This window comes from Musa acuminata, chromosome BXJ1-8 (assembly GCF_036884655.1).
Source record: "Musa acuminata AAA Group cultivar baxijiao chromosome BXJ1-8, Cavendish_Baxijiao_AAA, whole genome shotgun sequence".
In the NCBI taxonomy this organism is placed as follows: domain Eukaryota; kingdom Viridiplantae; phylum Streptophyta; class Magnoliopsida; order Zingiberales; family Musaceae; genus Musa; species Musa acuminata.
In genome coordinates this window covers 1,017,980-1,042,112 of record NC_088334.1, presented here as the reverse complement: position 1 = coordinate 1,042,112, position 24,133 = coordinate 1,017,980, and the positions used below count along the sequence as shown (strand labels likewise).

Genomic DNA, 24,133 nt, shown 5'->3' with positions numbered 1-24,133 from the left:
GGTGACATTTTTGGTGGCACTTTGATAGGCATCATCGCAATGGCATCCCATCTGATTGCTGCCACTCTATGTCTCGTATGTTTTAACTAGTCATGAGAATCTGTGGTGATAATAATCTTTATAATATAATTGTTTGTTTTTTTTTACATAGTCATAGTGATCACAATCTGCTAAGGTATCTTATCCACAAAAAAACCATATTTATTTACACGAGCATTTTATGTTTGTCCAATGAATTATTTGATTGCATTGAGATAGTGCAAGATTGCATTGGCTATTCATTGATGGCTTGTTCTTGTAGAGAACATAGAACAGATTACAAATGCAAGACCATGCTCCATCAAACCAGTGTAGTAAGTAATACATCTCACATCAAGTCTTTCACATGCAAGAAAAAGTTAACCCTCGTGTGTGATAGCCAAAACCACATCATGTGTCAACTTCAGGTTCTTGGACCTAAAAGACCAAATAAAGCTCTTCAATTTTCTTTTTGCCACTCTGGCAAGATAAAAGAGGAGTGATACAGGATTCACTTTGACATAAATTTTCATGATAACATTTGGGCTTGCAGATAGGAGCCCCAAACCAACACTGGTAGCTACATCAACTGCACGACTCCAGTGTATCTTAAACTAGAGAGAGACATTGTCATTTTCTCATCTCTCCTACAATTGTTCATTGTTTTTTACAGCCAACGAAACGGTACAGATGGTAATAGTTCATAATACGTAAAATTTCATATGTTTAATCATAGCATATTGGTCCCCGATAATCTGGCGGCGGCGTGTAAATAAGTACGAAAATATTAACTTGATTTTGTGGTCTCAATGGCGACAACTAAATCATCATACTTGGCACCTGTCACTTCCTTTACCACCTTGCCATCCTTGAGAATCTTGAAGGTCGGTACAACCTTGATGCCCAATTCCTTAGCAAGGGGCTGCAATGAAAATTACAAAGATCAGAATGGATTAAGTAGAAGGCGAGAACCCCATATAAGAATAGCATCAGCATACCCTGTTTTCTTGATTGCAGTCGAGCTTCATAAATACAACATCAAGATGCTTCTCGGATAATTCTTTAAATTTGGGGGCCATCACCTTGCAAGGGCCACACCTGCACCACAAAGATTTATAGCACCAACTAGGAAAAAGGAAAAGATGAATGTGCTCTTCTGCAACAGGTAGGATACCATAGTTCATACCTTGAACAGACAAACTAATCATGTTTAAAGAGACGGGTGAAAAATGAGCTTCTAACTAGATTTCTTCATTTTCTTCAAAACTAAACAGCAAAATCTAGAGTTCTAAATAAATATCAAGAATAGCTAGTGTGGCTCAGGCAATGTAAAGTACATGTTGTTAGATGTACAAGCCTCATATTAGACAATTCACACTGATTAAAGAAGATGGGAAAAACAATGCTGCAACTTATAGATGAACTGGATAACCCACAAGCAGATGCAAATAATAGCTTTGATGGCAAAATATGGAATTGGGAATTTTTGCAATGAGTGTTTACTTTAGAAATCATTCTATGTTCAAAATACCCTTCTTATGTATTCATATATAATCGTGTAAATATTTTGCATATATGCTCTAGCATATATATTAAAGGATGTAACATGTTTTCTTATACGTATAATCTTGCAGATTATACTGTTAGACATTAAACCCTTTTAAAGTATATCCTTGTCACACATTAGACCCCTTAAATTAGTTTCAATATATTCTTGTTATGCATTAGACCTTCATGTTAAAGCTCATTATCAAATACATATGCTCATTTCTTTGAGCCCAAAGACTATGGAGTTAAAATTGGGACTTACAACACAGAAAGTGCCTATTGTAAGTTCTTTTCTGAACAAGTCTATTGTGTTATTGAAGGAACTTTTAAATACTCTTTTTTCATCAATACCCTTTCAAATTATACCCAACAGTTGACCAACTGTAATGAAACATTAAATGGAAGAGTAAAAAATTGAGATGTAACACACCAGACATCATTTTCACATGGTTATATGACAAATATGCATAGGCTGAACTTCTCTGTGGATATGTAATTGGAAATAAATATACATCAACCATATATAAATCAGCCTAATAAATAAAGTACAAAATTCGAAAGATTTACTAGTTCAAGACAGGTTTTAAACTTATACCAATAAGAGAATCTGCAGGCTTACAATTTCAAAACAAGGCATACATGGACAAGTTTTTCATATGCAAAATAACAGGGAAATGTTCATTGCATATTAGTCCCTGCAAATTACTCTTTACAAAGACATCCTAGTGGAGATATAGGTAACCTCTCCTAAACTTCTTTAGCACAATTTTACGTAACAAAAGCTAAAAAGGAGCATGATTCTGACAACTTACCTAATGCAATTGTGAGATCAGCTGCTTACTTATAGGTCAACACATTTTAAGAAATAATATAGATGTATAGGATGTATAGACGAGAATGTTAAGATGGATGTGCAGGTTACTAGAAAATTTTAAACAAAGTTGTCATTTTGGAACAACTAAGGTAGAGTGGACAATTTAGGTTAGAGATCCAAGAAGACAAAGACGAAGGCCTATTATTGGAAATCACAAAAAAGATTTGATAATGACAAGCTTTAGTGCAATGGTAAGGTTGCTCATTTACGCTTAGGAGATTAGATTCAAGTCACTAAAATAAATTTTCTTCTTGGACGGTAAGATGCATACATTGTCACAGTCTAACCCCATTTTAACAAAAAAAAAAAAAAAGTTTTCATGAATCTTAATTTGACTAGTGATATTGCCACCCTCATCAGAGTTCAATGGTGAGAAAAACAAGACTCATGCAACTAACCTCAATATAGTTTTAGACCTCTCAGCTTGTTGTTTGTGTAAAATATTATTTTGGAGATGGACCCAGTTCCTTAAAATTTGGCTTCAGCATGGTACATTTATTGTTCACCGACTGATCATTATCAAACATTTCAAATCTTTTACTTGTGGATTGAATGTACAGGTTCAAAAATTCTGATACTAATCGACGCCACTGTATTTATGTAGATGAATCCAATCAATTTTTTGTCTCAGACAGACAACTTAGCTAGGACATGAACCATATATCCTGTGGGATTGACCACACCAAAACATTTGTAACAATCTTTGTTAGAGACCAAAATGTTGGTAACAAGGGTAGATACATCTTATAGGGAGTGGCATGGTTTAAAGGCAGGGAGCGCCTAGGAGACATGTATAAGTATATATATATTGGACTGCCTTGGGATCAGAAGATCCAAAAGCAGGCAATCTTTTATTTAAACTAACTTTATCTTATGTATGGAAAGCAGAAAGGTTTTAAACTCCACTTTCGGCAGACTTGTTAGAAATAAAGAATTGCCATATTTCTTAAAGTACAGAATACAGTTTATCAAAGATGGAATCACAACTCCACAAATTTGAAGTCATTGTTCCAAATATAAGGAATTGTGGTTCCTATAAAGTTTATTAAGTGGGTATTTTAGGGCATATGCAATGTTCATACTACTAACCTCTGAACATGTTTTTTGGGAAGAACAAGGATTTGAAAAAAAAGAAAAAAAAAACTCTGTAAACTTATTCAAGTAGAATTGACACCAAATAAAAGTTCTTTTTAGTATGAATTTAAGTGTCTTTCAACAGCTTCAGCTATTCGGAATTCTTAAACGGACTGTCTTCCTTTGAATTACAACTAAAAATAGGAATCTAAAAACGACTGATATATAATCATTAACGCTCGAATTAAATGTTGCAATTATAAGGTCAATTGGGCGTTCTAAGAGGTTCAAATACATTGTCATACATCTATTGAGAGAGAAAAATTAAAATTACTTACTGATCCAACTATGGATCTTAACTGATACCATCAAAGATGTCAATCAAAAGTAGCCCAACCGACGAGACGATATGGAATGCTGATCATTACCATATCAAAAGATCCAGTTTCACATCGATGTTGGCCAGCAAATCAATCGATCGTAAGACAGAAATTAGGTTCGCAGAGGGAGGAACGGGCCGTAACCTACCACCGGGTGTACATGTCGAGGACGACGACCCTTTCGCCGGCGGCCTTGACAAGGGGCCAGAAGGTGTCCTTGTCGACCTCCGTGACCTGCCCGACGGCCGGCACGGCCGTCTCCAAGTTCGACGTCGCCACGACGGCGGCCCTTCGGCTGCGGCCGGAGGCGGTCAGGGGCTCGCCTGGGGACCGCCCGTGGGGGCAGCCCAGGAACCGGCTCAGCGAGGAAGGAGGGTGGTTGCCACAAGAAGACGACGGCGATGACGTGGTCGATCGAATCGAGGGGGAGGAGAAGGCGATCCGAAGCGCCATTGGCGATTCTAGAGAGAGAGAGAGAGAAAGAGGGAGAGAAGGGGAGAGAGAGAGAGAGCGCGCGCTTTTGTGGACATAAGGCGAAGTGAGATGTCGATCGTGTGGCTACGGGACGAGAAATATAGGATCCAAAGATGGATGTTGAGATGACGGATCTACCCCTGTAAGAGTCTGTTGGAGCGGTTGGTGTTGCTCTCGTTCTTAGGAGACGAGGGTGTTGCGGGAAATTTGGGCCTCCGGTTCGTTCCACCCGCAGAAAGGTGGGCAATTTGGCGCGTAGTGGCGGCGATATTTTATCGGACCAGTCTTATTGACGCGGTCTGATAAAAAAATAACGGATTCGGATGCAGCATGAAATGCGGATTTCACAGACTTGTCCCGTTATAAATTCGGGTCGGGTCCGTATAACCATGTAGGTACTAACTACAAGTTGAATCAAACCAATTGGTGTTGAGTTGATCCATGTTAAATTCGGATCCGAATCAGATCCGGGTTAAACATTTTTTAAACTATAAAAATCATACTAATCATACCCGATCCGAACTTTTTTTGGTCACCTTTGCCACATTAAAAATGCACATCATTTGATTCACTCACTAAAAGTACTATTCATGGCTTTCATGAGCCGTGAGCACAGCTTCTTCACTTTGATGAAACTCTCGACGACCAGAGGAAACCAGTCCATCTACAGAAGTAGCAGAAAGATGAATCACAACAAGAACACCAGCGTTTGTTCATGTTAAGATCACAAGCTTCTCAAGTATTTTCATCTGCAGAAGAAGAGCGGAAAGAAGAATCACAACAAGAACACTAGTGTTTTTGTTCACGTTAAGATCACAAGCTTCTCAAGTTTTTCTACCCAGTTGCAGGATATGTTACCTGATACTCCCAGCTTGAAGCTCTTGGAAGATTTCAATGTGTGTGTGTGTGTGTGTGTGTTAAGAATCAGATGTGACATTTGACATAATTTGTGATAGGTGCAGAGATTAAACACATAAGACTTCAACTACTAGCCGCATTGGCACAGATCCAAAATAGCTGGCTGAATCATCAATTCATTCTCAAAGATGAGTTGAAGCATTTTGGTGCAGACACAAACACCTGATGCTCATTCGAGATCTACCATGAAAGGCAAGGTTTGAAGCACACATTTGCTCTTCCAATTCCCTTCCAGAACTCCTGCCATCAGAGTAGCTACATATCATAAGCACTTGGGCTCCAAGATTCACTAAAATACAATTAAACTAGAGAGTTTCATCAAAGTTCTGCCCAATTTACCATAAAGTAGCAAAATTCTGCTTACCCTGGCACCATGCATATATTTTGTCAGCTCAAATCATTCCTGAAAACTTGAAACAGAGAAAATTAAGTTTTGTCAATATGACCATTAATAATGAGGTCCTAAGAACTATATTACCTGCAGGTTTGGTGACAAAACCTGAACAATTTTCAGTTGTTTTGTCATTGCCAAAAATTATCAAAAAGCTGAAATCTGGAAAAAATTATGTCGGTTCAACATTGTCCTAAGTTTTAGAAAACTTCTTATCTACCGGCACACCTACAAGACCTCCACAAGTTAGTTCGAACTACATGACGAATGAAAGTGGAAGACAAGCTACTAAACTAAGTTAGTAACCCACATTTGAATGCTATCGCTCATACTGCTTGGGTTTGCCCTTCTGGTTCCTTTGCAGACATCCTGAAAACAAAAAACAATCATCAGAAGAGCTGCATGATATAAGCACTAATATCCTAAGATTCATATGCGAACAATAAGACAAGACCATTCAAGCAAACCTCCATCCATTAATCACAAAGTCTGAAAATTTCTGCTTTTATGGATGTTTTGCCTCTCATTACCTCTGAAAACTGACAAGTTTGTTGTCTGTACAAACAAAAACTTAGATTAGCTAAAACATGGTGAAATACCTGAACAATTTTCGGTCAGTACAGCATTGCTGAAGATACCTCAACAATGTTGTCCCTTCATAATTGCCTAACAATGCCCTAAATATTAGATGAATTCACATGCACCAGCAAACCCACAAGACCTCCAGCACCAGGATACCATTCAGACTCAGAACAAGTATCACTTCATCATCTTTGATTTGCCATGAACATCTCCATCGGATTTCACTATTCCTTGATGATCATTAGTTGATTCCATACATTTCAGCAATCAAGAGAAGATATATATATATATATTACTCAGATACAATAATTGCCTATAGATTACATACAGAGAAATGATTCCGGCATATACACAAAAACTCGATGCATTACTCACTCACAAATACAAGAAGGTAAACATTTTGCAGTGTATCAAGTCCCAGACTCTCCACTGCATACATGTGGTCTTCTACCGGCATAATCGATAGTATCATCACCACTAAGAACTGTTATAAGCATTGATATGATAATGCACTGGTTGGAAAAAGAATAGCCCTCGATTCTCTTACCAACATCGGATGCTCTCTCATCCGATTTCATTGGATTGCTTACACATTTTGGGGGTGCCGACTCCATCATCATTCAACCAAAAAAAGAGCAGTCTTTCAGCTCGAATGAAAGCAGAGCCTCACAGGTCCGCAACACACAAGAAGCGCACACATAAGCAAGCCAAAGGCAAGCTATTTAGGACCTTTACTAACGGGGACGGCAGGGCTCGTTTCAGACGGCAACGTGTTGAGGATCGAGTTGATCGAGACGGTAGTGGAGCTCACCGGATTGGCTCTGCCGATCGAAAGAAAGGAGTTAGACGAAATGCCAAGACAGATCGAACAAATCTAAGTATTGGGGACGATGGAGGAGAGGTGGACGCGAACCTCGGCGACGAAGGCGGGGGCGCAGTCGGGAGGGAACTCGAAGAGGGAGAGGGTGAAGCGCTTGTCAACGACGCCGACGTCGAAATGGATGATGCCGGAGGCCTGGTCGTCGAGGCGGATGGCGCGGACGGGGAACCAGAGGAAGAGGTCCTGGGCCGCGACGCCGGAGAGGCCAGCGATCTGGCCAGGCGAGATGGTGCCAACGATGCTGGCGTTGTACCGCACCTCGCTCTCGAACTTGGCCGTGCACGGCGCGTACAGCCGCGCCTCGAACCGCCCCTCCCCGTCCACGTAGAACTCCCGCACCCCCTTGGGCAGCAGCCCGATGGGCAGGCCGTGGGACCGCAGCACATCGTACGCGCTGCCACCGTCGCCGCCGCTCGCCGCCGTGACGGCCGCGCCAAAGAAGAAGAAGAAGAAGAAGAAGAAGGAGAATAGGAGAAGGAGGCTCATATTGAGTTAGGTTTTCTTGTTCCACAAGGTGTTTGTTCCGGTTCTGAGGAGAAGGGGAGAAGAAAGAAGGGATGCTGAGGGTCCACAACAGCGGTGGGGACGGGCGGGGCCCTGACGTCGAACACCTCTCCTGTGCTCTCTCACCGTAGAACGGGAGTGCATTTATTGTTGGTTTGGGTTAGAGGGAGCACGTAGTACAAGCAGACACGCGGGCTGTTGGAAGAGCAGGAGGGCACTCCACTTGAAGAACACTTAGTGTTTTGGCCAGCTTTGCCTACCCACCTAAACACCGAGGACGCTTTGCTTGGCCGTCGAAGGCATCTCAAGGACATTTTATCGAAAAAGTAATTTTTTTTTCATTTTAGGTAATTTATCATATTTGATTTTTACTAGTATTTGATTTATTCCTATTAGTCAGTTCAAGTTGAAGTATTTGATTTATTCATTTTAAGTCTTAGATTACTATCTTTTTTTTTTAATCATCTCGCTACCCTCGTTCAACCAATGCAACAGCAATGTCTCATCATTATCAATCTTCTTACCGGTGGTGGTCACTATCATTACGATCTTTGTCGCTGTCACCAATAGGAACCTAACCTAGCGTCAGCACGAGCCTTAGCCCAAGCAAAAATAACAATAGATTGTTGTTGCCGAAGGAGGGGGGAGGGGGGGGTTGGGTGTTCGTATTAAGCCTTAGGTAGTAGTGTCATCGTCGTCAGCTTCCTACTCCATCGTTATCACAGGAGGTCATTAAGAACAAGGCAACAGGTTGATGTCACATTCCCACCAATAATATGTTAGCCTTTTGTTGATTGTTATTACTGTGGTTGTTAGTTAAGCGTTAAGCCTCAACGATTAGTGGAGCAATCGAGGTATAGCCTAGTTATCGCTAATTGGTCATTGGCATTGTCCACCTTCCTATTGGTCATTATGATCGTGGCTTTTGATTGAGCATTGATGATGAGCCGTTGCCAACATCAATATTCTTTTTCCTATTGGTGTCCACCGTCGTTATCATCGATGAAGCCATCTATTAAACCTTGATGACTAGTTAGGCAATAGAGCCATAGTGTATTTGTTACCAACATCCTAAGAGGTGGCCATTGTTGATATCTTTATTCCTAATAGACATTATTGCCTTCAACGAAGCCTTGCAGGCTCATCAATCAATTACTTTTGAATGAAATATTCAGTTTTCTAGATGATATGGATACTTTTAATGAAACACTACATTTGTCAATATTAGAATATGAAGTAATTTTAGGAACTGCTCATTCGATATATGAACAAGTTGTACGATCTACCTCTTGATAAATTCAAATATCAAACTTTGTTTTGGGAAGTAGTCATGAGTTAGAAGAGCAAATTGAAGGATCTTCTCCTAGGCAACCTCAAATTTACAACTTTGATTTGAATAAGATATTTTTAATGTATGATAATAAAAATAATTATAAGACATTTGAGAAAGAATGGGCTGAGTAGAGAATAACATAAGAAGTGGAAGAAGATATAGATCAGAATAAATTTAATTTAATGCACATGATATTACCAGTAATTTTATTGAATTCAATTTAGATATGTATGAAAACCTATTGGAGGATATAATCATAGAAGAAGATAGACATCAATCTTAATGATTTAATTCCCAATTCATATAAACATGAGTTTGTCATCGGTGGCCTATACGTTGAACATGTAATAATTTGTGACTATTCATATTATATATTTAATATAAAATTTTGATTATGATATTTGACATATAAGTCCAATATTTTAGAGTTTAAAAGAGCTTTGTAAGAATATATTATAAGGATGAATTTTAAAATGATTATTTAAGCATGTAGAAGTTACAAGCTTAAAGCATGATGTAAAGTCGAGCATTGTGGATGGATAATAGTTGCTTGTGGAGATAATACATGTCAAATAACAAAGTTCATCAATAAATATCAATGTAATATGTTTAGAGGAAATCAAGATAATCTATCTTGCACTAACAAGTTTATAGCTAAATAAATTAAAGAATAGATTCTTACAAATAAACATTATACACTGAAGATGATCATTACAGATATACAAAACAGATTTAGACTGGTAATTTCATATATAAAAGCATATGTAGCATATGAAATCACATTGACTGAAGTTTGTGGAGATTTTTATGGATTTTATAGTGAGTCATACATTTTCTATGAGAGTTGAAAGATCATGACTATGAAATGACTATTTATTTAATGATTATGGAGGAAGAATATTTTTGTTAAGTTTTTTGGGCATTTGATGCATGTTTGCATAGTTTTATTTAGTATATTCGACGTGTTATCAGTTGAGATGTAGCACATTTATCTAAAAAATATCTTGGTGTATTGATGATGATGATTGCTATTGATGAATCTAATAAGTTATATCCTATCGCATTTGGAGTAGTAGAGATTGAGGGAGAGAGTTGTGGAAATGGTTTCTTCTTTAGTTGAGAAAATACTTTGGTGCTATAATTCTTAAGTATTGTGATAGAAATCCAAAAATTCTTGTAATAGTAAAAAAAATATTTCCAAAGTCACATCATGTTTACTACATGATCCATCTTTCGAAGAATTTAGTGAGTAACGTGCACGATAGGGAAGCAGCTAAAGTTTTTAAGGCTGTCGTAAGAGTACCTTCTGAGTTTAAGTTTAATGAATGTATACAAAAACTACATTTTAGAATTAAATTGAGAGAAGTAAGCTACTATAATTTTTATAAGATGAGGTATATAATATTAACAACAAATGGTTTCAAAAGCATGAATTCACTAATATCTATGAACTTTCAATAAGATATATGATCACTATGATGCAAAAAAATGTTACAAAGCAATTTTATTTGCATTGTCAAACTATCAATACTATGCTCGATACATTGATACTCTCGATAGAGGAAGAAATATTAAAGTCAAAAGATAAGATGAGATTATATATTGTTTACTCTCATTCGAATAATATTTTCCAAATTCAAACATATATCGAGATAGTTACAATACACTTAAAAAAAAGGATATGCTTATATCGATATTTTGATATATTTGATATTCCATGCTTTCATGCAATAACTACTATTGGGTTTCTAAATTTCAATCCATATGAGTATTGTGAGGGTTAACTTTTGACAAAATATTTATAGAAGTCTTATAATAACACCATCTTCCCAATAAGAAGCAAGTAGTTTTGGATTAAAAAATATAATGATAAGATTATCTTACTTTTGAAGAGTGTAAAATAGCCAGGTAAAAGAAAGAAGATAAGGATAGTATCGAGTCACAGTAAGAAATCTACAAGTCATTCGAAGTGTCAACAATTATATCAAAATCGATAGTTATGAAAATATCCATCATTTGTATAAGTTTGACATTCTCAAATGTAAAGCAATGTGATATTTTCAATCTTTTTCTATAATCTAATTTTTATTGAATTTTTATTGTCTCTGTTGGCTAAAGGAGATGCTTTTTTGTTTATAGTATACTTATACAATAAGTAAACCTATACAATTTTTTGACAAGTGTGTCACAACATTATGAGACATTATAAGCTTGTGATAATTTTGAATATGAAATTATCATTTTATAATTGATGTTACAATACTTTTTGTATTTTTGTTTTTGATGACATTTGGAGAGTAGATTTTAGGATAATTTTTTATTGAGATATGTTTTCTTCCGATCACCGTGTACCAAATTCCATTACTTATGCTAAAATCATCTAAAAATTATAAAATTGCTATTAATAAACTTAAAATCATCTCATGGCAGTCATAGAAAATTTGATTCTAATTTAGGTGAATTTTAATTTGAGTTATACGGGATATGATTACGATATAATATTTGGATCATTACATGATAAATTTCATTAATTAGACTAAAATTATCAAAAGAAAAAAAAAATTAGCATTTATCAATTTAGAATCATATTATGGTAATTCTAGATAATTTTATTTTGATTTGGGTGAATTTTAACTCGAGTTATGCATAGGATAGGATTATAACATAACATTTGGATCATTGCATGTTAAAATCATGTTAATTACACTAAAATTATGTAAAAATTAGAAAAATAGTACTACAAATTTATACTCATGCCATAGTAGTTTTTGACAAGTTTTGGTTGGTTATGTTTATTGTAACTCAAGTTATACTCGTCATAATTTCACTCAAAACCCTAGTATAACACTATCCAGGGGTGATAGTACAGCTAAACAACTAGTGATACTACCTATACCTAGTGCTCTACTAACCTAGCGTGGTAGTACTATCTTAGACCAAGTAATAGTACAACCTAGAACTATAGTGCCCTTTTTAAAAAAATATTTCTAAAATAATCCAAAAATTAAAATAAATTAGAGAAAATGATACTAAACATATTAGATTTATGTTATGGTTGTTATAGAAAAGTTTAAATAGATTTAGAAAGAAAATTAAAATTACACTTACATTACACTCAAGTTATACTCACATTACACTCATCAAAGATTTAATCCCACACATTCCCTATTTAAACAATTAAATATTCTAAAATTAGAAAAAAAAAAAAAAAAGAAGTAATACTACATATGTTAGAATGATATTATGATGCTAGCATAGAAGTTTGAATAGGTTTGGGGATAGTTCAATAATTTATACTTGAGTTATAATCGGATTACACTCAAGTTACACTTATCACAAATTTAAAATATAAATATACTTTTTTGATAATTAATTATCTTAAAATTAAAAACATAAAAATAATACTAAATATATTAAGGTCATGCTAAGATAGTTTTGGAGAACTTTGGATAAGTTTCGAGATTATTTTTCTATTTACACTTCAATATAGAAATCTCCTATTTCAACAATTATGATCTTAAAATTAAAAATAAAAAAAATATTATTAAATATGTTACAATCATGTTATAATAGTTTTGGAGAAGTTTGGATATGTTTTAGAATATTTTTTTTATTTACACTTGGATTATATTCGGGTTACAATCCAATTATACTTGATCACAAATTCAATATAGAATTCTTTTATTTTGATAATTAATGACCCTAAAATAAAAAATAATACTAAATATATCATGATAGGTTTGTGGATGATTTTCTTATTTACATTTAACTTACACTCGATCATAGATTCAATGTGGCAATCTCCTATTTCAATAATTAATGATCTTAAAAAAAAAAAAAAAAATGATACTAAATATGTTAGGAGCATGTTATGATAGAAAAATTTAGATAGTTTAGAGATAATTTACCTATTTATACTTGAATTATATTCGAGTTACACTACCTATTTGGTGATAACACTACTACCACAAAAAGCCTAGGTGATAACACTACCTATTTGGTGAATTATTTTTGTTCAATCCGTGAATGTAACTCGAGTTAATTTTTACTAAATTAATTTATACTTATCAAGGACACATATGATATGATTCTAAGATGGTTAGTAGTAATTTTTTTAATTTTTATGATTATATGGTGATCAATTTTTAAATTTAAATTTTTTATTAAATTAGTGAACAAATATAACTCGAGTGCAACTCGAGTTGATTTTCATTAAGCCAATCCAAACTTCTTCAAAACTACACAGACATAATTGTAAGATGATGTTTAATATCAATTTTCTCATATTTTATGATTATATGGTGATTAATTTTTGAATTTAACTCATTGAAATTTCATCAAACCAATCCAAACTTTTCAATAACTATTAGTGTTAGGGTCTTAATCATGGAGTGTGTATAAGAGTAGCAAGTAAAGTAAATGATTATAAGTAAAAGTCACAGGCAAGAGAAAGAATGCAAACAATTTATAGTAGTTCAATCTTCCTAATCTACATCCACCCTCGATTCATCTTCTCTCAAGATTATTGACTTAAACTATCAATATTATATTTAATGGGTGAAAATCAATTATCCTTGTTACAATATTCTCCTTTTCTATGTAGATGAGAGAGCTTTTACACTCACTTTTTTATAAGAGACCTCTCATCTCTTACACTTAGTATAACAACTACATTCAAGAAAGAGTAGACTCAAACGATACTCAAAGAAAGATTTGCAATGCTTCACAATATCATAAATAAATATTCTATCAACCAAGCCCGAGTAGAATATTTATAGCCCTAAATTTTTTTTCAAAATTGAACCAAAATTTAAAATTTAGATATTTTAGTGTACATTTAATACGACCATTGACTCCAAATGGTATTACTATCATAATCTTTGAAACAGTTGCAATACTAGACTTGTATGGTACTTTCATCATAATTTTTGATATGGAGCCACAATATTAGACTCTCGCTATGCTACAAAACTAGACTTTGATAGTCCTACCAATGTCATAGGCAGTACAATTGTTGACTTAGTTAGTTTAGGCTATGTCGTTAGCCTTTTAATAACCCAAATTTGTTTCAACTTTAAGTCCAATAACTTTTATTATAAATAAGCTTCGTTTCAATATAATACCGACTCAAATTGACTAAAGTTATCTTGATCAATACCTTAACTCATTAGTCACTCTATGATACATCTTTCGGTACGTTGTCCACTCTGATATGTTGTCTATATATGTGGCTATTCGAGTCTCTTTGTCGCATGCAGGTAAGGCCAAGTGATGCAAGAAACTTTTGGGAGTTTTGCTCCATGTGAAACCACTGTGATTCGACGCCCCCCCCCGAGATCTCTCCTCCTCCCACTAGTAAATGGTCCATACAAGAAGGCCCTTGGCATCGTCTTCCCAAGAAAACTCTCAAAGACATGCGAGTCCAAGTTTGAGACGCATGGGTTTTCCCATCATTTCATTCAGTCCACATCAGTAGTTTCAGCACACAGCATGGCACAGCACAGCTCCTTCATCATCGGTGTGCATCCTGATCACCTCGCTTTCACAAAAACAAGAAGCTAGCCAAATGTGCAGCACTCTCGTCTTCCTCATCCACATATCTGTAAATCCAAAAAGGAACAAGCGAGAAGCATGATTTGAGCTCCAATGTTCCTGGTGCAAGTTATGTCCTTTTTATCTTGTCGTCCTCAGTTTGGATTACAAGGTAATGTACCTGCATGTTAATAGCTCAGTTTGTCATGAATCTGATCTTGATACCTACCAAGATAACTAGACATTTAATGTGAAACTTTTCTTCATAAATCAAAACTTATATATCGAACCTAAACCTAAGTTCTTAATCTCCTTAGTCATGTGGATCTAATTGTTCTTGCATGCCACAAGAATCCCATATTACTATTCTCCTCTTTTGGATAGGAATAATGCTGTGAAAGATTACTTGAGAAAAATTCTGTGGACAACTTTAGGCCATATTCTTTCTTTCTTTTTTATTCTTCTTACGATGTATATATTATATTTTGAGAAAGCAGATTGACTGGGCAATTATCAATGAATAGACTTTAGTGTAGCCCATATGGATTTTGACAGGACAGATCTTAGCAACAGCCATTTGTGATATGGGCTAAAATTCAATCAAGTCAACCCAACCTTTATTATCCTAAGTTAATTAAGGTCATGAAATCCTCTTAATTAGGGCTGGCATTTAGCTTTTGTCAGCTCATATTGTTAGTAGACATCATTGGTGAGAGCCTTACACTGTACTGTATGGAGTTCTTTCTCGATGTATCATAGACGATGATCTGTGTGCCTTATCAAAGTTGAGGTCAGCTATAATTTGATTCGGGTTTCATTAAGCACCCTTTATCATCAAATAATTCCAAGTAAAATTTGGATCATCTCAGTGATCTCAGACTACTCATCCCTTTCAGATCTCTGCTGATCCTTAAGAAACTCAAATTAGGAAACATCTTTCATGCGGATCAGTACACTTATGCACTGATTGATGAATTGGGATTCATGATCCAACTCAACACCAACCCTTATGCACAACCAAAATCGATGGCATTTGCAATTATTACTCGTTAGCCGTATAATTTTTGCGGCTGATAAATCTCTCTCTCTCTCTTTCTATCTCTCTCTCTATCTCTCTCTCTCTATCTATCTATATACATATATATATATATATATAAACTTCTCTCTAAAGTATCCATCAATCAAAATAATTTGGACATTGCATGGTGATGGATCGATCTGGTAATGTGTCACGTACACGTGCATGTGCCTACGATGAGTTCTTAAATGATGAACCATTGGACACCATCTACTTTGCTGTCATGCAACAATCTCTAATCATATCACCCTTCCTATCTTATGTGTTAGGTCATACGTCCATTCTACGATGGGTGAAATGATAACCACCTCGGACAAGAGGGTTGTACTCCCTTGTCAAGGTTGCATATTTCCATATCAATTACTCTTTATCATTTTCATATATATATATATATATATATGTAATTGATTTAACAGTATATCAATATATACCAAATGATATCCAATTCTATTATCATTTGGATGATTGATCTTATTAACAAATAAATATTTAAGATTGTTCTTCTTAAGTTCTCAGGTTGCTTGGAGCACTGCATTGAAAGTTAATTTCTTGAGTGCCCATTTATCTTCCTTTATTTGAGTTCTATAGAGTAGCATAAAAGACAAATTTAATTTAATTTTTGAATCTATATATTCCTCTTAAGTTAATGATTTATATATATATATATATATATATATATATATATCTCTCTCTCTCTCTAGATTTAAACATAGTATGTATATCCATGCAAAGACCTAAAAGAACTACAAACTATATTCCCTTGGAGTTAATTTTTATTTGACTATCAAACCTAAGATTATTACTAAAAGTTTCATTAAGATGGTAAGAATTGTAAAGGTATATAAGATATTTTGTGTATTTTAATTTTTGTATTCAGACTAACAATTGACAATCATGATTATTAGTGACTAACCATTGGATGGATATTAGTGGGAGATATATAATATGAAGCACTATTAAAATTGATTGGAGAAAATGCACTATTTCCAAACTTTTGAAACAATAGATATGTGAATAACCCTTCTCTGGGGCAAAATTAAGGTAAACTAATATATGTGGTAGGTGATAGTGTGGGGCAAAAAGACTTCATATTATGCTTACTTTGTAAGCTAATCAGAATATAAGTATCATCATAAGGTGCTTTTGTGGTTGCAAGAGATTCCATAAATGAGAGGGAATTGCTTGGATGCCTACACTGGTCAACTTGCTAATACAATTAATTATGTCCACACTATTCCTTCTTCCATTTGGCCCTTCTTTCACAAAAGTTGGAGCAATATTTTTCTCGGCATCTTCAATAGATGCGCAGATAATTGACTATGTTGTTATTAGGTTATTATTATTATTTTTATTATTATTTTGCGAGCCGAGACTCAAGACTAGTCACTATTTGGTCTGACGTGTTACGTTAGTGTAATGCCTAAAAAAAATATCCCTCGTTAAATCAACATAGCCGACACTATATATAATTAATTTTCAGATATTTCTTCATTTTGAATTCACTAAACTAGGTTTGAGTTCTATAGACATTTTATGCCCACAATGATCAAATTGTTATTTAATTTTTCGAAGATGTTTTTTTTTGTTCTTAAGTTAAATTCTCTCTCTTCCATAGGCAATAATACTGGGGAAAAAAGGATTAGTTTAGATCAATTTCATCATGTCAGATTGACAATCAATTTTAATTTTGACTCTATCAAACCTCTATGCAACTTGAAATGTCAATCTAATTAGAATCTCATCAACAACTTGCTGCTGTTCCTTGGAATAATCTTTATCCACTGAAACATATATTATATGCTGCATTGATTTAGATATATACTTAGTAGCTTCAACTTCAAACTGCTCCATCCCCTCCCCCTAGTTTGATATGTTCAAGGTGTCAACCTCAGCTGTAATCAACCACTGTGAGCAACACATCCATTGTGGTTATGTCTGATGGCCAAGAGAAGATAATATGCCTTGCCTGGCTTTATTAGTACAGTCGTGGTCCAAAACTTGGCCAAGTGAATTGATTATATAGGTTAGCAGGACAGCAGTGAGCTTTGTATATTGATTCCTGGAACTAAATGCATGTACCACAAGATTATACATACATTTAGGGCCATGAAAACTACAGAAATCGAATTGAAGAATCTGCATGTGCACCAGCAATGCAGTGAACCTGAGAGAATGTTTTTGGACCATACACATGCTTTTCCATGACAGCAGTGTTTAGTGCGTATAATACAATGAAGCTAATGTGTCACCTTTTCCAGCAATGTGGAACGTTAACAGATTGAAGCTGACTCTTTAGTACTACTGCTCTAACCTTATCTCTCACCCATCGATGTGTAGTTGAGACACCCAAGAAATCAAATCCATGACAGATAGATCACACCCAAATCATACGTCGGCAGCAATCGAATTAGACACATCCTTATACGAGAAGTAAAAGCCGCTCCATTAGGCACATCTAAGTTGCTCGACGAATCCTACATGATTTAACTCACGATCATGTCTATGCATGTACTGTACATACGTATAGGTTGGAAGTATTTTAGGAGTCGTGATTAGATTCAAACACTTTGATGAATTAGAATTAGAAATTGAATTATAAGATGTGAAATATTTTTCGGTGCTCTTGCGTTTCTCTATAGAGTTTCTAAAGAGGGCGAAAGAAAATGCGTAAATTTATTAAGTTTATTTTAGAAGGTATACAAAGAGTTGTGTTTGAATAGAGATAAATCTTGTATATATGTATGTATGTATGTATGATATAAGAGAAGAAGGACTATTAACTCTTTTACGATTAAACTTAGTTTCCTGCCATATATTATTTTTTGTTATTGTAAGTTAGAATACTTAGAAGATGATTAAAATAATAATAATAATGAAAATATTAACTTGAGAAGCTTCATCTATCCGCTTGGATCAGCATCCATTTACAGTGTTCATTTAGTTGATTGACACGATACGAGTATGGAGGAGGAAATACAAGTTTCAATGAGAAAAGAATCAAGAACACTGATCTTGTTCTAATTGACGTATCCATCTCGAGATTGATCATTGTCCTTTTCCCACAAACTTAAGAAAGAGAATTTAATTTCCATCGCAATTCATTGCACTATTGAGTCTGTCATGCAAGCACACATGAAAGCAAAACTCATGTGCACCACCATAAATGTCTGCCTTGCACTGTTTGATGTATTTGCTGTTCTGGATTTGACCCATCAAAACAACTGGTATCATTGTCACTTATCCAGAAATAAATTCTCTTCTTCTTAAGATTCAATTAAGAAATGTAACACCCAAATCAAACATTCTGAGTTGGGTGAATAATTGTTGTTGTGGTTGCTAATATATTTAATTTATGGTGCACCATGTACACAGTGAAGAAGTAAGGGGGAGGATGAGCTTTGTCCTTCTTCTTCTTCTCTTTCTTTCTTTCTTATATTTTTGTGATAGGAGGAGAAGGAAGGAGGGGAGGGGAGGGAGAAAGAGATGGGTATGTCATGGACGTGAAACCAAACGGAGAGGCAAAGGAAGAAACCAAGTGCCGTGATAAAGGCAGAAAGCTAAGGGGGAAAACCTGTTCCCATCACCCCCACCAAGTGGGTCATTTACTCCATGTGCACTCATGTGGTGGTTTGCTCTCCCATGGCCCCACCACCCACTTCTCCAACTCCTCCTTCTTCCTCCTCCTCCTCCTCCTACCTTCTCCTCCTCCTCCTCCTCCTCCTCAAAAGACTCTCTCTCTCTCTCTCTCTGTCTCTCCCTCTGTCTCTTTCTTTAGGCTATTCATATAGTGGCTAAGGAGTTAATAGTGTTTCTCCTATGTACATACTGTGCCATCTTTTGCCACCCATGCATGTTTTGTAGCCACGAAATGGAGGAGATCTCTGCATGTTGACGCGTGTGTCAGAGTTGGGATTGCCCTTCCCCTTTCCCTTGCCTTGTGTCTCTGAGATCAAGCCGGACCCTCTTGTGTGTCAGAAGAGCAGCAATCCTAAGAAACCGTACCTTAAAAAGACCCCTCACCTCGTTATATATCCATCCAATCCTATCTTCTGATCCCTTTATAGCCATCTCTCTTTCAGTCTCTCTCTCTCTCTCTCTCTCACTGTCCTCCTTCCTCCCCTATGGAACCAAAGAGTTACAGTGGAGACTGTAACCCTAATCGGAACCTTCACCCCTCCAAGCCCTTGATGGCGGCCCACTTCCTCAGATGCCTCTCTCGTATACAGCAGACCGCAAGCAACACCTCGGTCGCCAGCCGCAGCCGTAGAATAAGGCGCGCTGCTTACGCGTCGATGGCCTACTCCGCCGGGCACAGGCGAGCTTGGAGCCGCGCTTTGCTCCGTAAGCTCCGCTGCCGAAGAGCCAGGCCTGTGATCCTTCCCAGGAGGCCAAGGATCGCGAGACCTCAAGTAGTAATAGAGATCGATCGAGCTGAGGTTCTTCGCAAGCTGGTACCCGGAGGAACAGGCATGGACTACTGCAGGCTGCTCGAGGAAACAGCGGACTACATAAGGTGCCTAACCACTCAGGTGAGGCTCATGCAAACGGTCATGGATTCGATCTCCTCTTAGGATGGCTTGAGGTAGAGGGTCAAGAGAGAGGTGATCAAGAGAAAAAAGCAGGCGTGGTGGTCTGGTTGGTAAGTGCAATACGCTCGCTACATAAGGCCTGTACTCCATACCTACAACATGTTACCGCAAAGTAGAATGATTTATGCATGGTTTGTTTGATAGTGAAAATATATGTTCATGAACCTTAGAATTTGTACTTAATTATAAAGACATGGTATTCTTCGAATCAAAACGAGACATGTTGAGATTAGATAATAATACTGTCACAGTCCCAGCCATCTGTGTGCTTGTCATGACTGATAAGTGACACACACCTAAGTTTTCTGATGGACATCTGCAAGTCTTGCAGGGTGGGGAGAAGAGAGGAAGAAGAAGGAGGAGGAGGAGGAAGGGGGAAGTGTTCTTCACCTCGGTAGGTCCCAGCAGGGCTGGTGGTGGTGGGTCCATCGACCATGCCAGGAATGGTTGTTTCGTGCTCTCAAAGGCTTGGACAACATAACCACAACAAGGGGATCGACCTTTTCTAGGGTTTCCTGCTTGTTTTTGGAGTTCATCCCCACCCACCAAGTTATTCCATCACCTTTTCCCAGTGGGACTTCACCTGCTGGTTCTTAGTGTGCTGCTGTCAATCCAACCCCCCCCAGACTTTGATTCTCCACTTGGTGGTTTCGCTTAAGCTAGTCTTTGTTCTTTCCTTAGTTTCTCATTATGGATAAGGTGATAGAAAGCACAAATGTCATGCATAAACAAGACACCTATTTTCCTATCTTAAACCATCATCTCAACTTACTGTCTTCAACACCAAACATCACAGGGCATATAGTCCATCCATTCCATTTATTATTATTGTAGCTTTCATAAATGAACGGTAATCTTAGTTTAATTACTTGGAAACGATGTATTATAACCAAAAGTTGGTGCAGGGAGTTGACCTACATATTAAGTGTCTCAAATTAATTAATGCTTTAAAGTCAACTCTGTTGCATATCAACTGTGCTTTGTTATGCAATTCAACTCCTACATGTACTTATCTAGATTTCTATTTTTGTACTTTATTATGTATCTTAGTAAAATTTCTTTATGTCTACCTTATAACCCCTTTGAAAGCTAATTTGAAAGATATACATGAACAAGAATTAATCTTAATCCATAGTTTTCTTTATGTGTATTGTTTTATTTTCTTTTATGATTTTTCAAGTCAATTCACTCTCCAATAGTCTGTTTTAATTCAATTCTTTCAGCTTACAAAAGCATATATGCTCTTTGACATAATGAGAATGATTTAGAAATTGACCTACATAAAGAAGCAGTACATGTTACATGCATCTGCTTTATTAATTATATAAGGCCTTCTGTTTGACTCACTAGTGAAACTACAATTTTTTTAGATGCTTTTAGAATTGATGCCTTGCATGAATCACATTCTATTTTCCTGTACTATTATTTTTCAGATTGTAGATATAATCACCATTAACTGAGAGTGAAATATTCCTGCTAAAACTCTTAATTATTATAACATGCAATTCATAGTTGGAAGAACATTTATTTTTCTAAAAAATCAGTAAAATCGGTTGACGACTCAAGTGATCATCATGTGGCTTAATTATCAATTTTGGTGGTTCCTAAAAAATGGGCCCTAATAGTGTTACACTATTTTGGGATGCACTAAAACAAAAGTGAAACTTTTTCTTGATGTATTCAATATTATTCTGATTGGTGAGATTGCTAACCTTTTTATTAAAGTAACAAAAAATGCACATCTAATTGAAGCAGATGATGAGATGTATTTTTGGCTTCACAAAAAGTAATGTAAATAGAATTTTGTGTCACCAAAATGTTATATTGATTTTTATTGTAAATTAAAAATATATATTTTTTTATAAATTCTTATCCTTTGATTTTAGAATGAGTGTAATATATATATGTATATATATATATATATATATATATATATATATATATATATATATATATATATATATAATTTTAGAGATGACGATTCTGTTGATTGTTAAAATTTTGATTGATTCATCCATTCCCTTACATTACAAATCAGCACAAAAGAATAAAAAAAATAGCACTCTTAATTAAATAATTTCATAAATATTGTCATGTTGTACAATTCCTTGTAGCCACAGCAATGAAGTTTCTCCATATTCACATATTCTTGTGTTAACATTAGCAAAATATAACAACTATGATGGATTGTTGTAGTTTGCTAATGTCATCAATAATGGACAATGTAAACCTATATATTTCAACAGTAGGAGATCAGCAGAATGTATTAGTTCAATTATAACAAATCTTCATGTTAGTCCCTTTTTGTAGTCTAAGAAAATGCATAATTTCTATATATACTGGCATATCATGTTAGTGATTTGTACATCCCAGTGTGACTTACAGCTCCTTGTAGGGAACTTATACAAAAAAAATATATATATAGTAATAATTTCTTATAAAAAAGGTTTTGAACTAATCAAGCATCATACATAAATATAAAGTGGTGTATTCAACATATGAGTGACTGAGGTCTCTTTGTAAGAGCTTGGTTGATGTAGAGCTATCAATTGGTGGCTCTTGTTTTTGACACACTGACCATTCAAGCAACAACTAATGTACAACAAGATAATGAACACACATCTGCTTAACATCATTAAGTGTGTGTGTGTGTGTGTTCTTTTGAAGCAAATGTGACTTTGTGATTTCTAATTGTCAATCCATGGCCATAATCCACTCATGTAAAGAAGCATCCAACACATATATCACTAGTTTTCAATAGTTAGTCTGTAGTGATTGTCTCCTATCATGTAAAGCATCCAACATGCAACCCCAAGATCTTCTTATTGTTCTTCTTTTCTTTTTCCTCATGGTGGTGTTGTCAAAGAATTCATGTCTCTTCCAGAAGGCCAATACTAAAATTTCAGAGCAAGGAAAATGTCTCACAGAAAACAAAAAAGAAATGGAGAGATAAGCTAACACAATCACTAACATGATTCAATAGTTAATTAATGCTAGAGACTGAAAATGACACATAAACTACTACTAATTTTCCCTCAGTTCTGCAGAATATAGAAATAAAAACTTTGATGATATAACCACAATTTAGTTTAACAAAAAGATATTGCGGTAAAGTAAAAGATAGTAAGATGTATTGCATGGACATATCCTATTATTTCAAAACATAGGAAACAAAGGACACAAATTAGGATCTAAAAGTCTATAGAAAACATACAACAAACATAATATCATGCAAAGCCACAATACTTTTGATAAGCAATATTATACAAGATTTCTTCTAAGCTATGACAAGATTTGTGACGTAAATCATCGTAAGGCGATGAACTTCATAGTAAGTAATCATGATAGGGAGAAAGATCCAAATGTCTCTTAGAGATTTGATGCTTTTTTAAATACTTAAAATCTTATATATAAATATATATACAATTTTTATAGCAAAGCATTCCATTTTACTAAACAATATCTGTGAGTTTTTTTTTCTCTTTCTTTGTTTCTCCTATTACAAGAGAGAAGGTATCTTTGTTTCTTCTTGTATTAGAGAGAATATCATACTTTTATTTTTATAGTAAATTCTCTCTAATTAGGACTTCTTCAAGTAATTTAAATCTAATTATAGTACCTAAAATACTTGATTTATTTTTAGTTTGTTAGATTAGACTCAAGAAATCTGAGTCTTTCACCGAGCGATTGTTTGTTTTGTAGAGCAGATGAAAGCGTGTAGTAGAAAAGCTAAAAACACTAAAAGGAAACCAACATCTATTGTATGATATCAAAGAACCTAAAATAAGCAAAGAGTATGGGAGAGATAATTGCTCGGACTTCTTACGCTAAATGAGCAAGTTGCTTAACGTAGAAAACTTACTATTGGTTTCGGTTCTCCTCCTTGTTTCTCCTCACAAGAACCTCTGCCTGAGGTTACAATAGATGGACAATAAATGCTAGACAAAGCTGTGGCCAT

General features: G+C 35.4%; 2 protein-coding genes and 1 long non-coding RNA gene across 3 annotated transcripts; all 3 read right to left on the bottom strand.

Annotated features, from left to right (window-relative positions):
• Positions 1–457: 457 nt before the first annotated feature.
• LOC135680500 (thioredoxin F1, chloroplastic-like) lies at positions 458–4,435 on the bottom strand. Its single transcript, XM_065194454.1, has 3 exons — positions 4,043–4,435; positions 1,017–1,116; positions 458–940 (listed from the first exon to the last, which is right to left on the bottom strand). Exons 1-3 carry the CDS (start codon positions 4,345–4,347, stop codon positions 806–808), a joined length of 540 nt encoding a protein of 179 aa, XP_065050526.1. The 5' UTR covers positions 4,348–4,435; the 3' UTR covers positions 458–805.
• Positions 4,436–6,607: 2,172 nt separating this feature from the next.
• LOC135680499 (uncharacterized) lies at positions 6,608–7,712 on the bottom strand. Its single transcript, XM_065194452.1, has 2 exons — positions 7,173–7,712; positions 6,608–7,080 (listed from the first exon to the last, which is right to left on the bottom strand). Exons 1-2 carry the CDS (start codon positions 7,623–7,625, stop codon positions 7,018–7,020), a joined length of 516 nt encoding a protein of 171 aa, XP_065050524.1. The 5' UTR covers positions 7,626–7,712; the 3' UTR covers positions 6,608–7,017.
• A 14,970-nt stretch (positions 7,713–22,682) lies between these two features.
• Positions 22,683–24,133, bottom strand: LOC135588888 (uncharacterized). Its single transcript, XR_010476510.1, has 2 exons — positions 24,038–24,133; positions 22,683–23,069 (listed from the first exon to the last, which is right to left on the bottom strand). It is a non-coding gene; the product is annotated as an uncharacterized LOC135588888 (long non-coding RNA).

Coding starts and splice junctions, on each gene's coding strand:
- LOC135680500 (XM_065194454.1), bottom strand. CDS start 4,347: ATGGCGCTTCGGATCGCCTTCTCCTCCCCCTCGATTCGATCGACCACG. Junction 1,117..4,042: donor CTCGACATGTACACCCGGTG/GTAGGTTACGGC, acceptor TTTGTGGTGCAG/GTGTGGCCCTTGCAAGGTGA. Junction 941..1,016: donor ACTGCAATCAAGAAAACAGG/GTATGCTGATGC, acceptor TTTTCATTGCAG/CCCCTTGCTAAGGAATTGGG.
- LOC135680499 (XM_065194452.1), bottom strand. CDS start 7,625: ATGAGCCTCCTTCTCCTATTCTCCTTCTTCTTCTTCTTCTTCTTCTTC. Junction 7,081..7,172: donor CCCCCGCCTTCGTCGCCGAG/GTTCGCGTCCAC, acceptor TTCGATCGGCAG/AGCCAATCCGGTGAGCTCCA.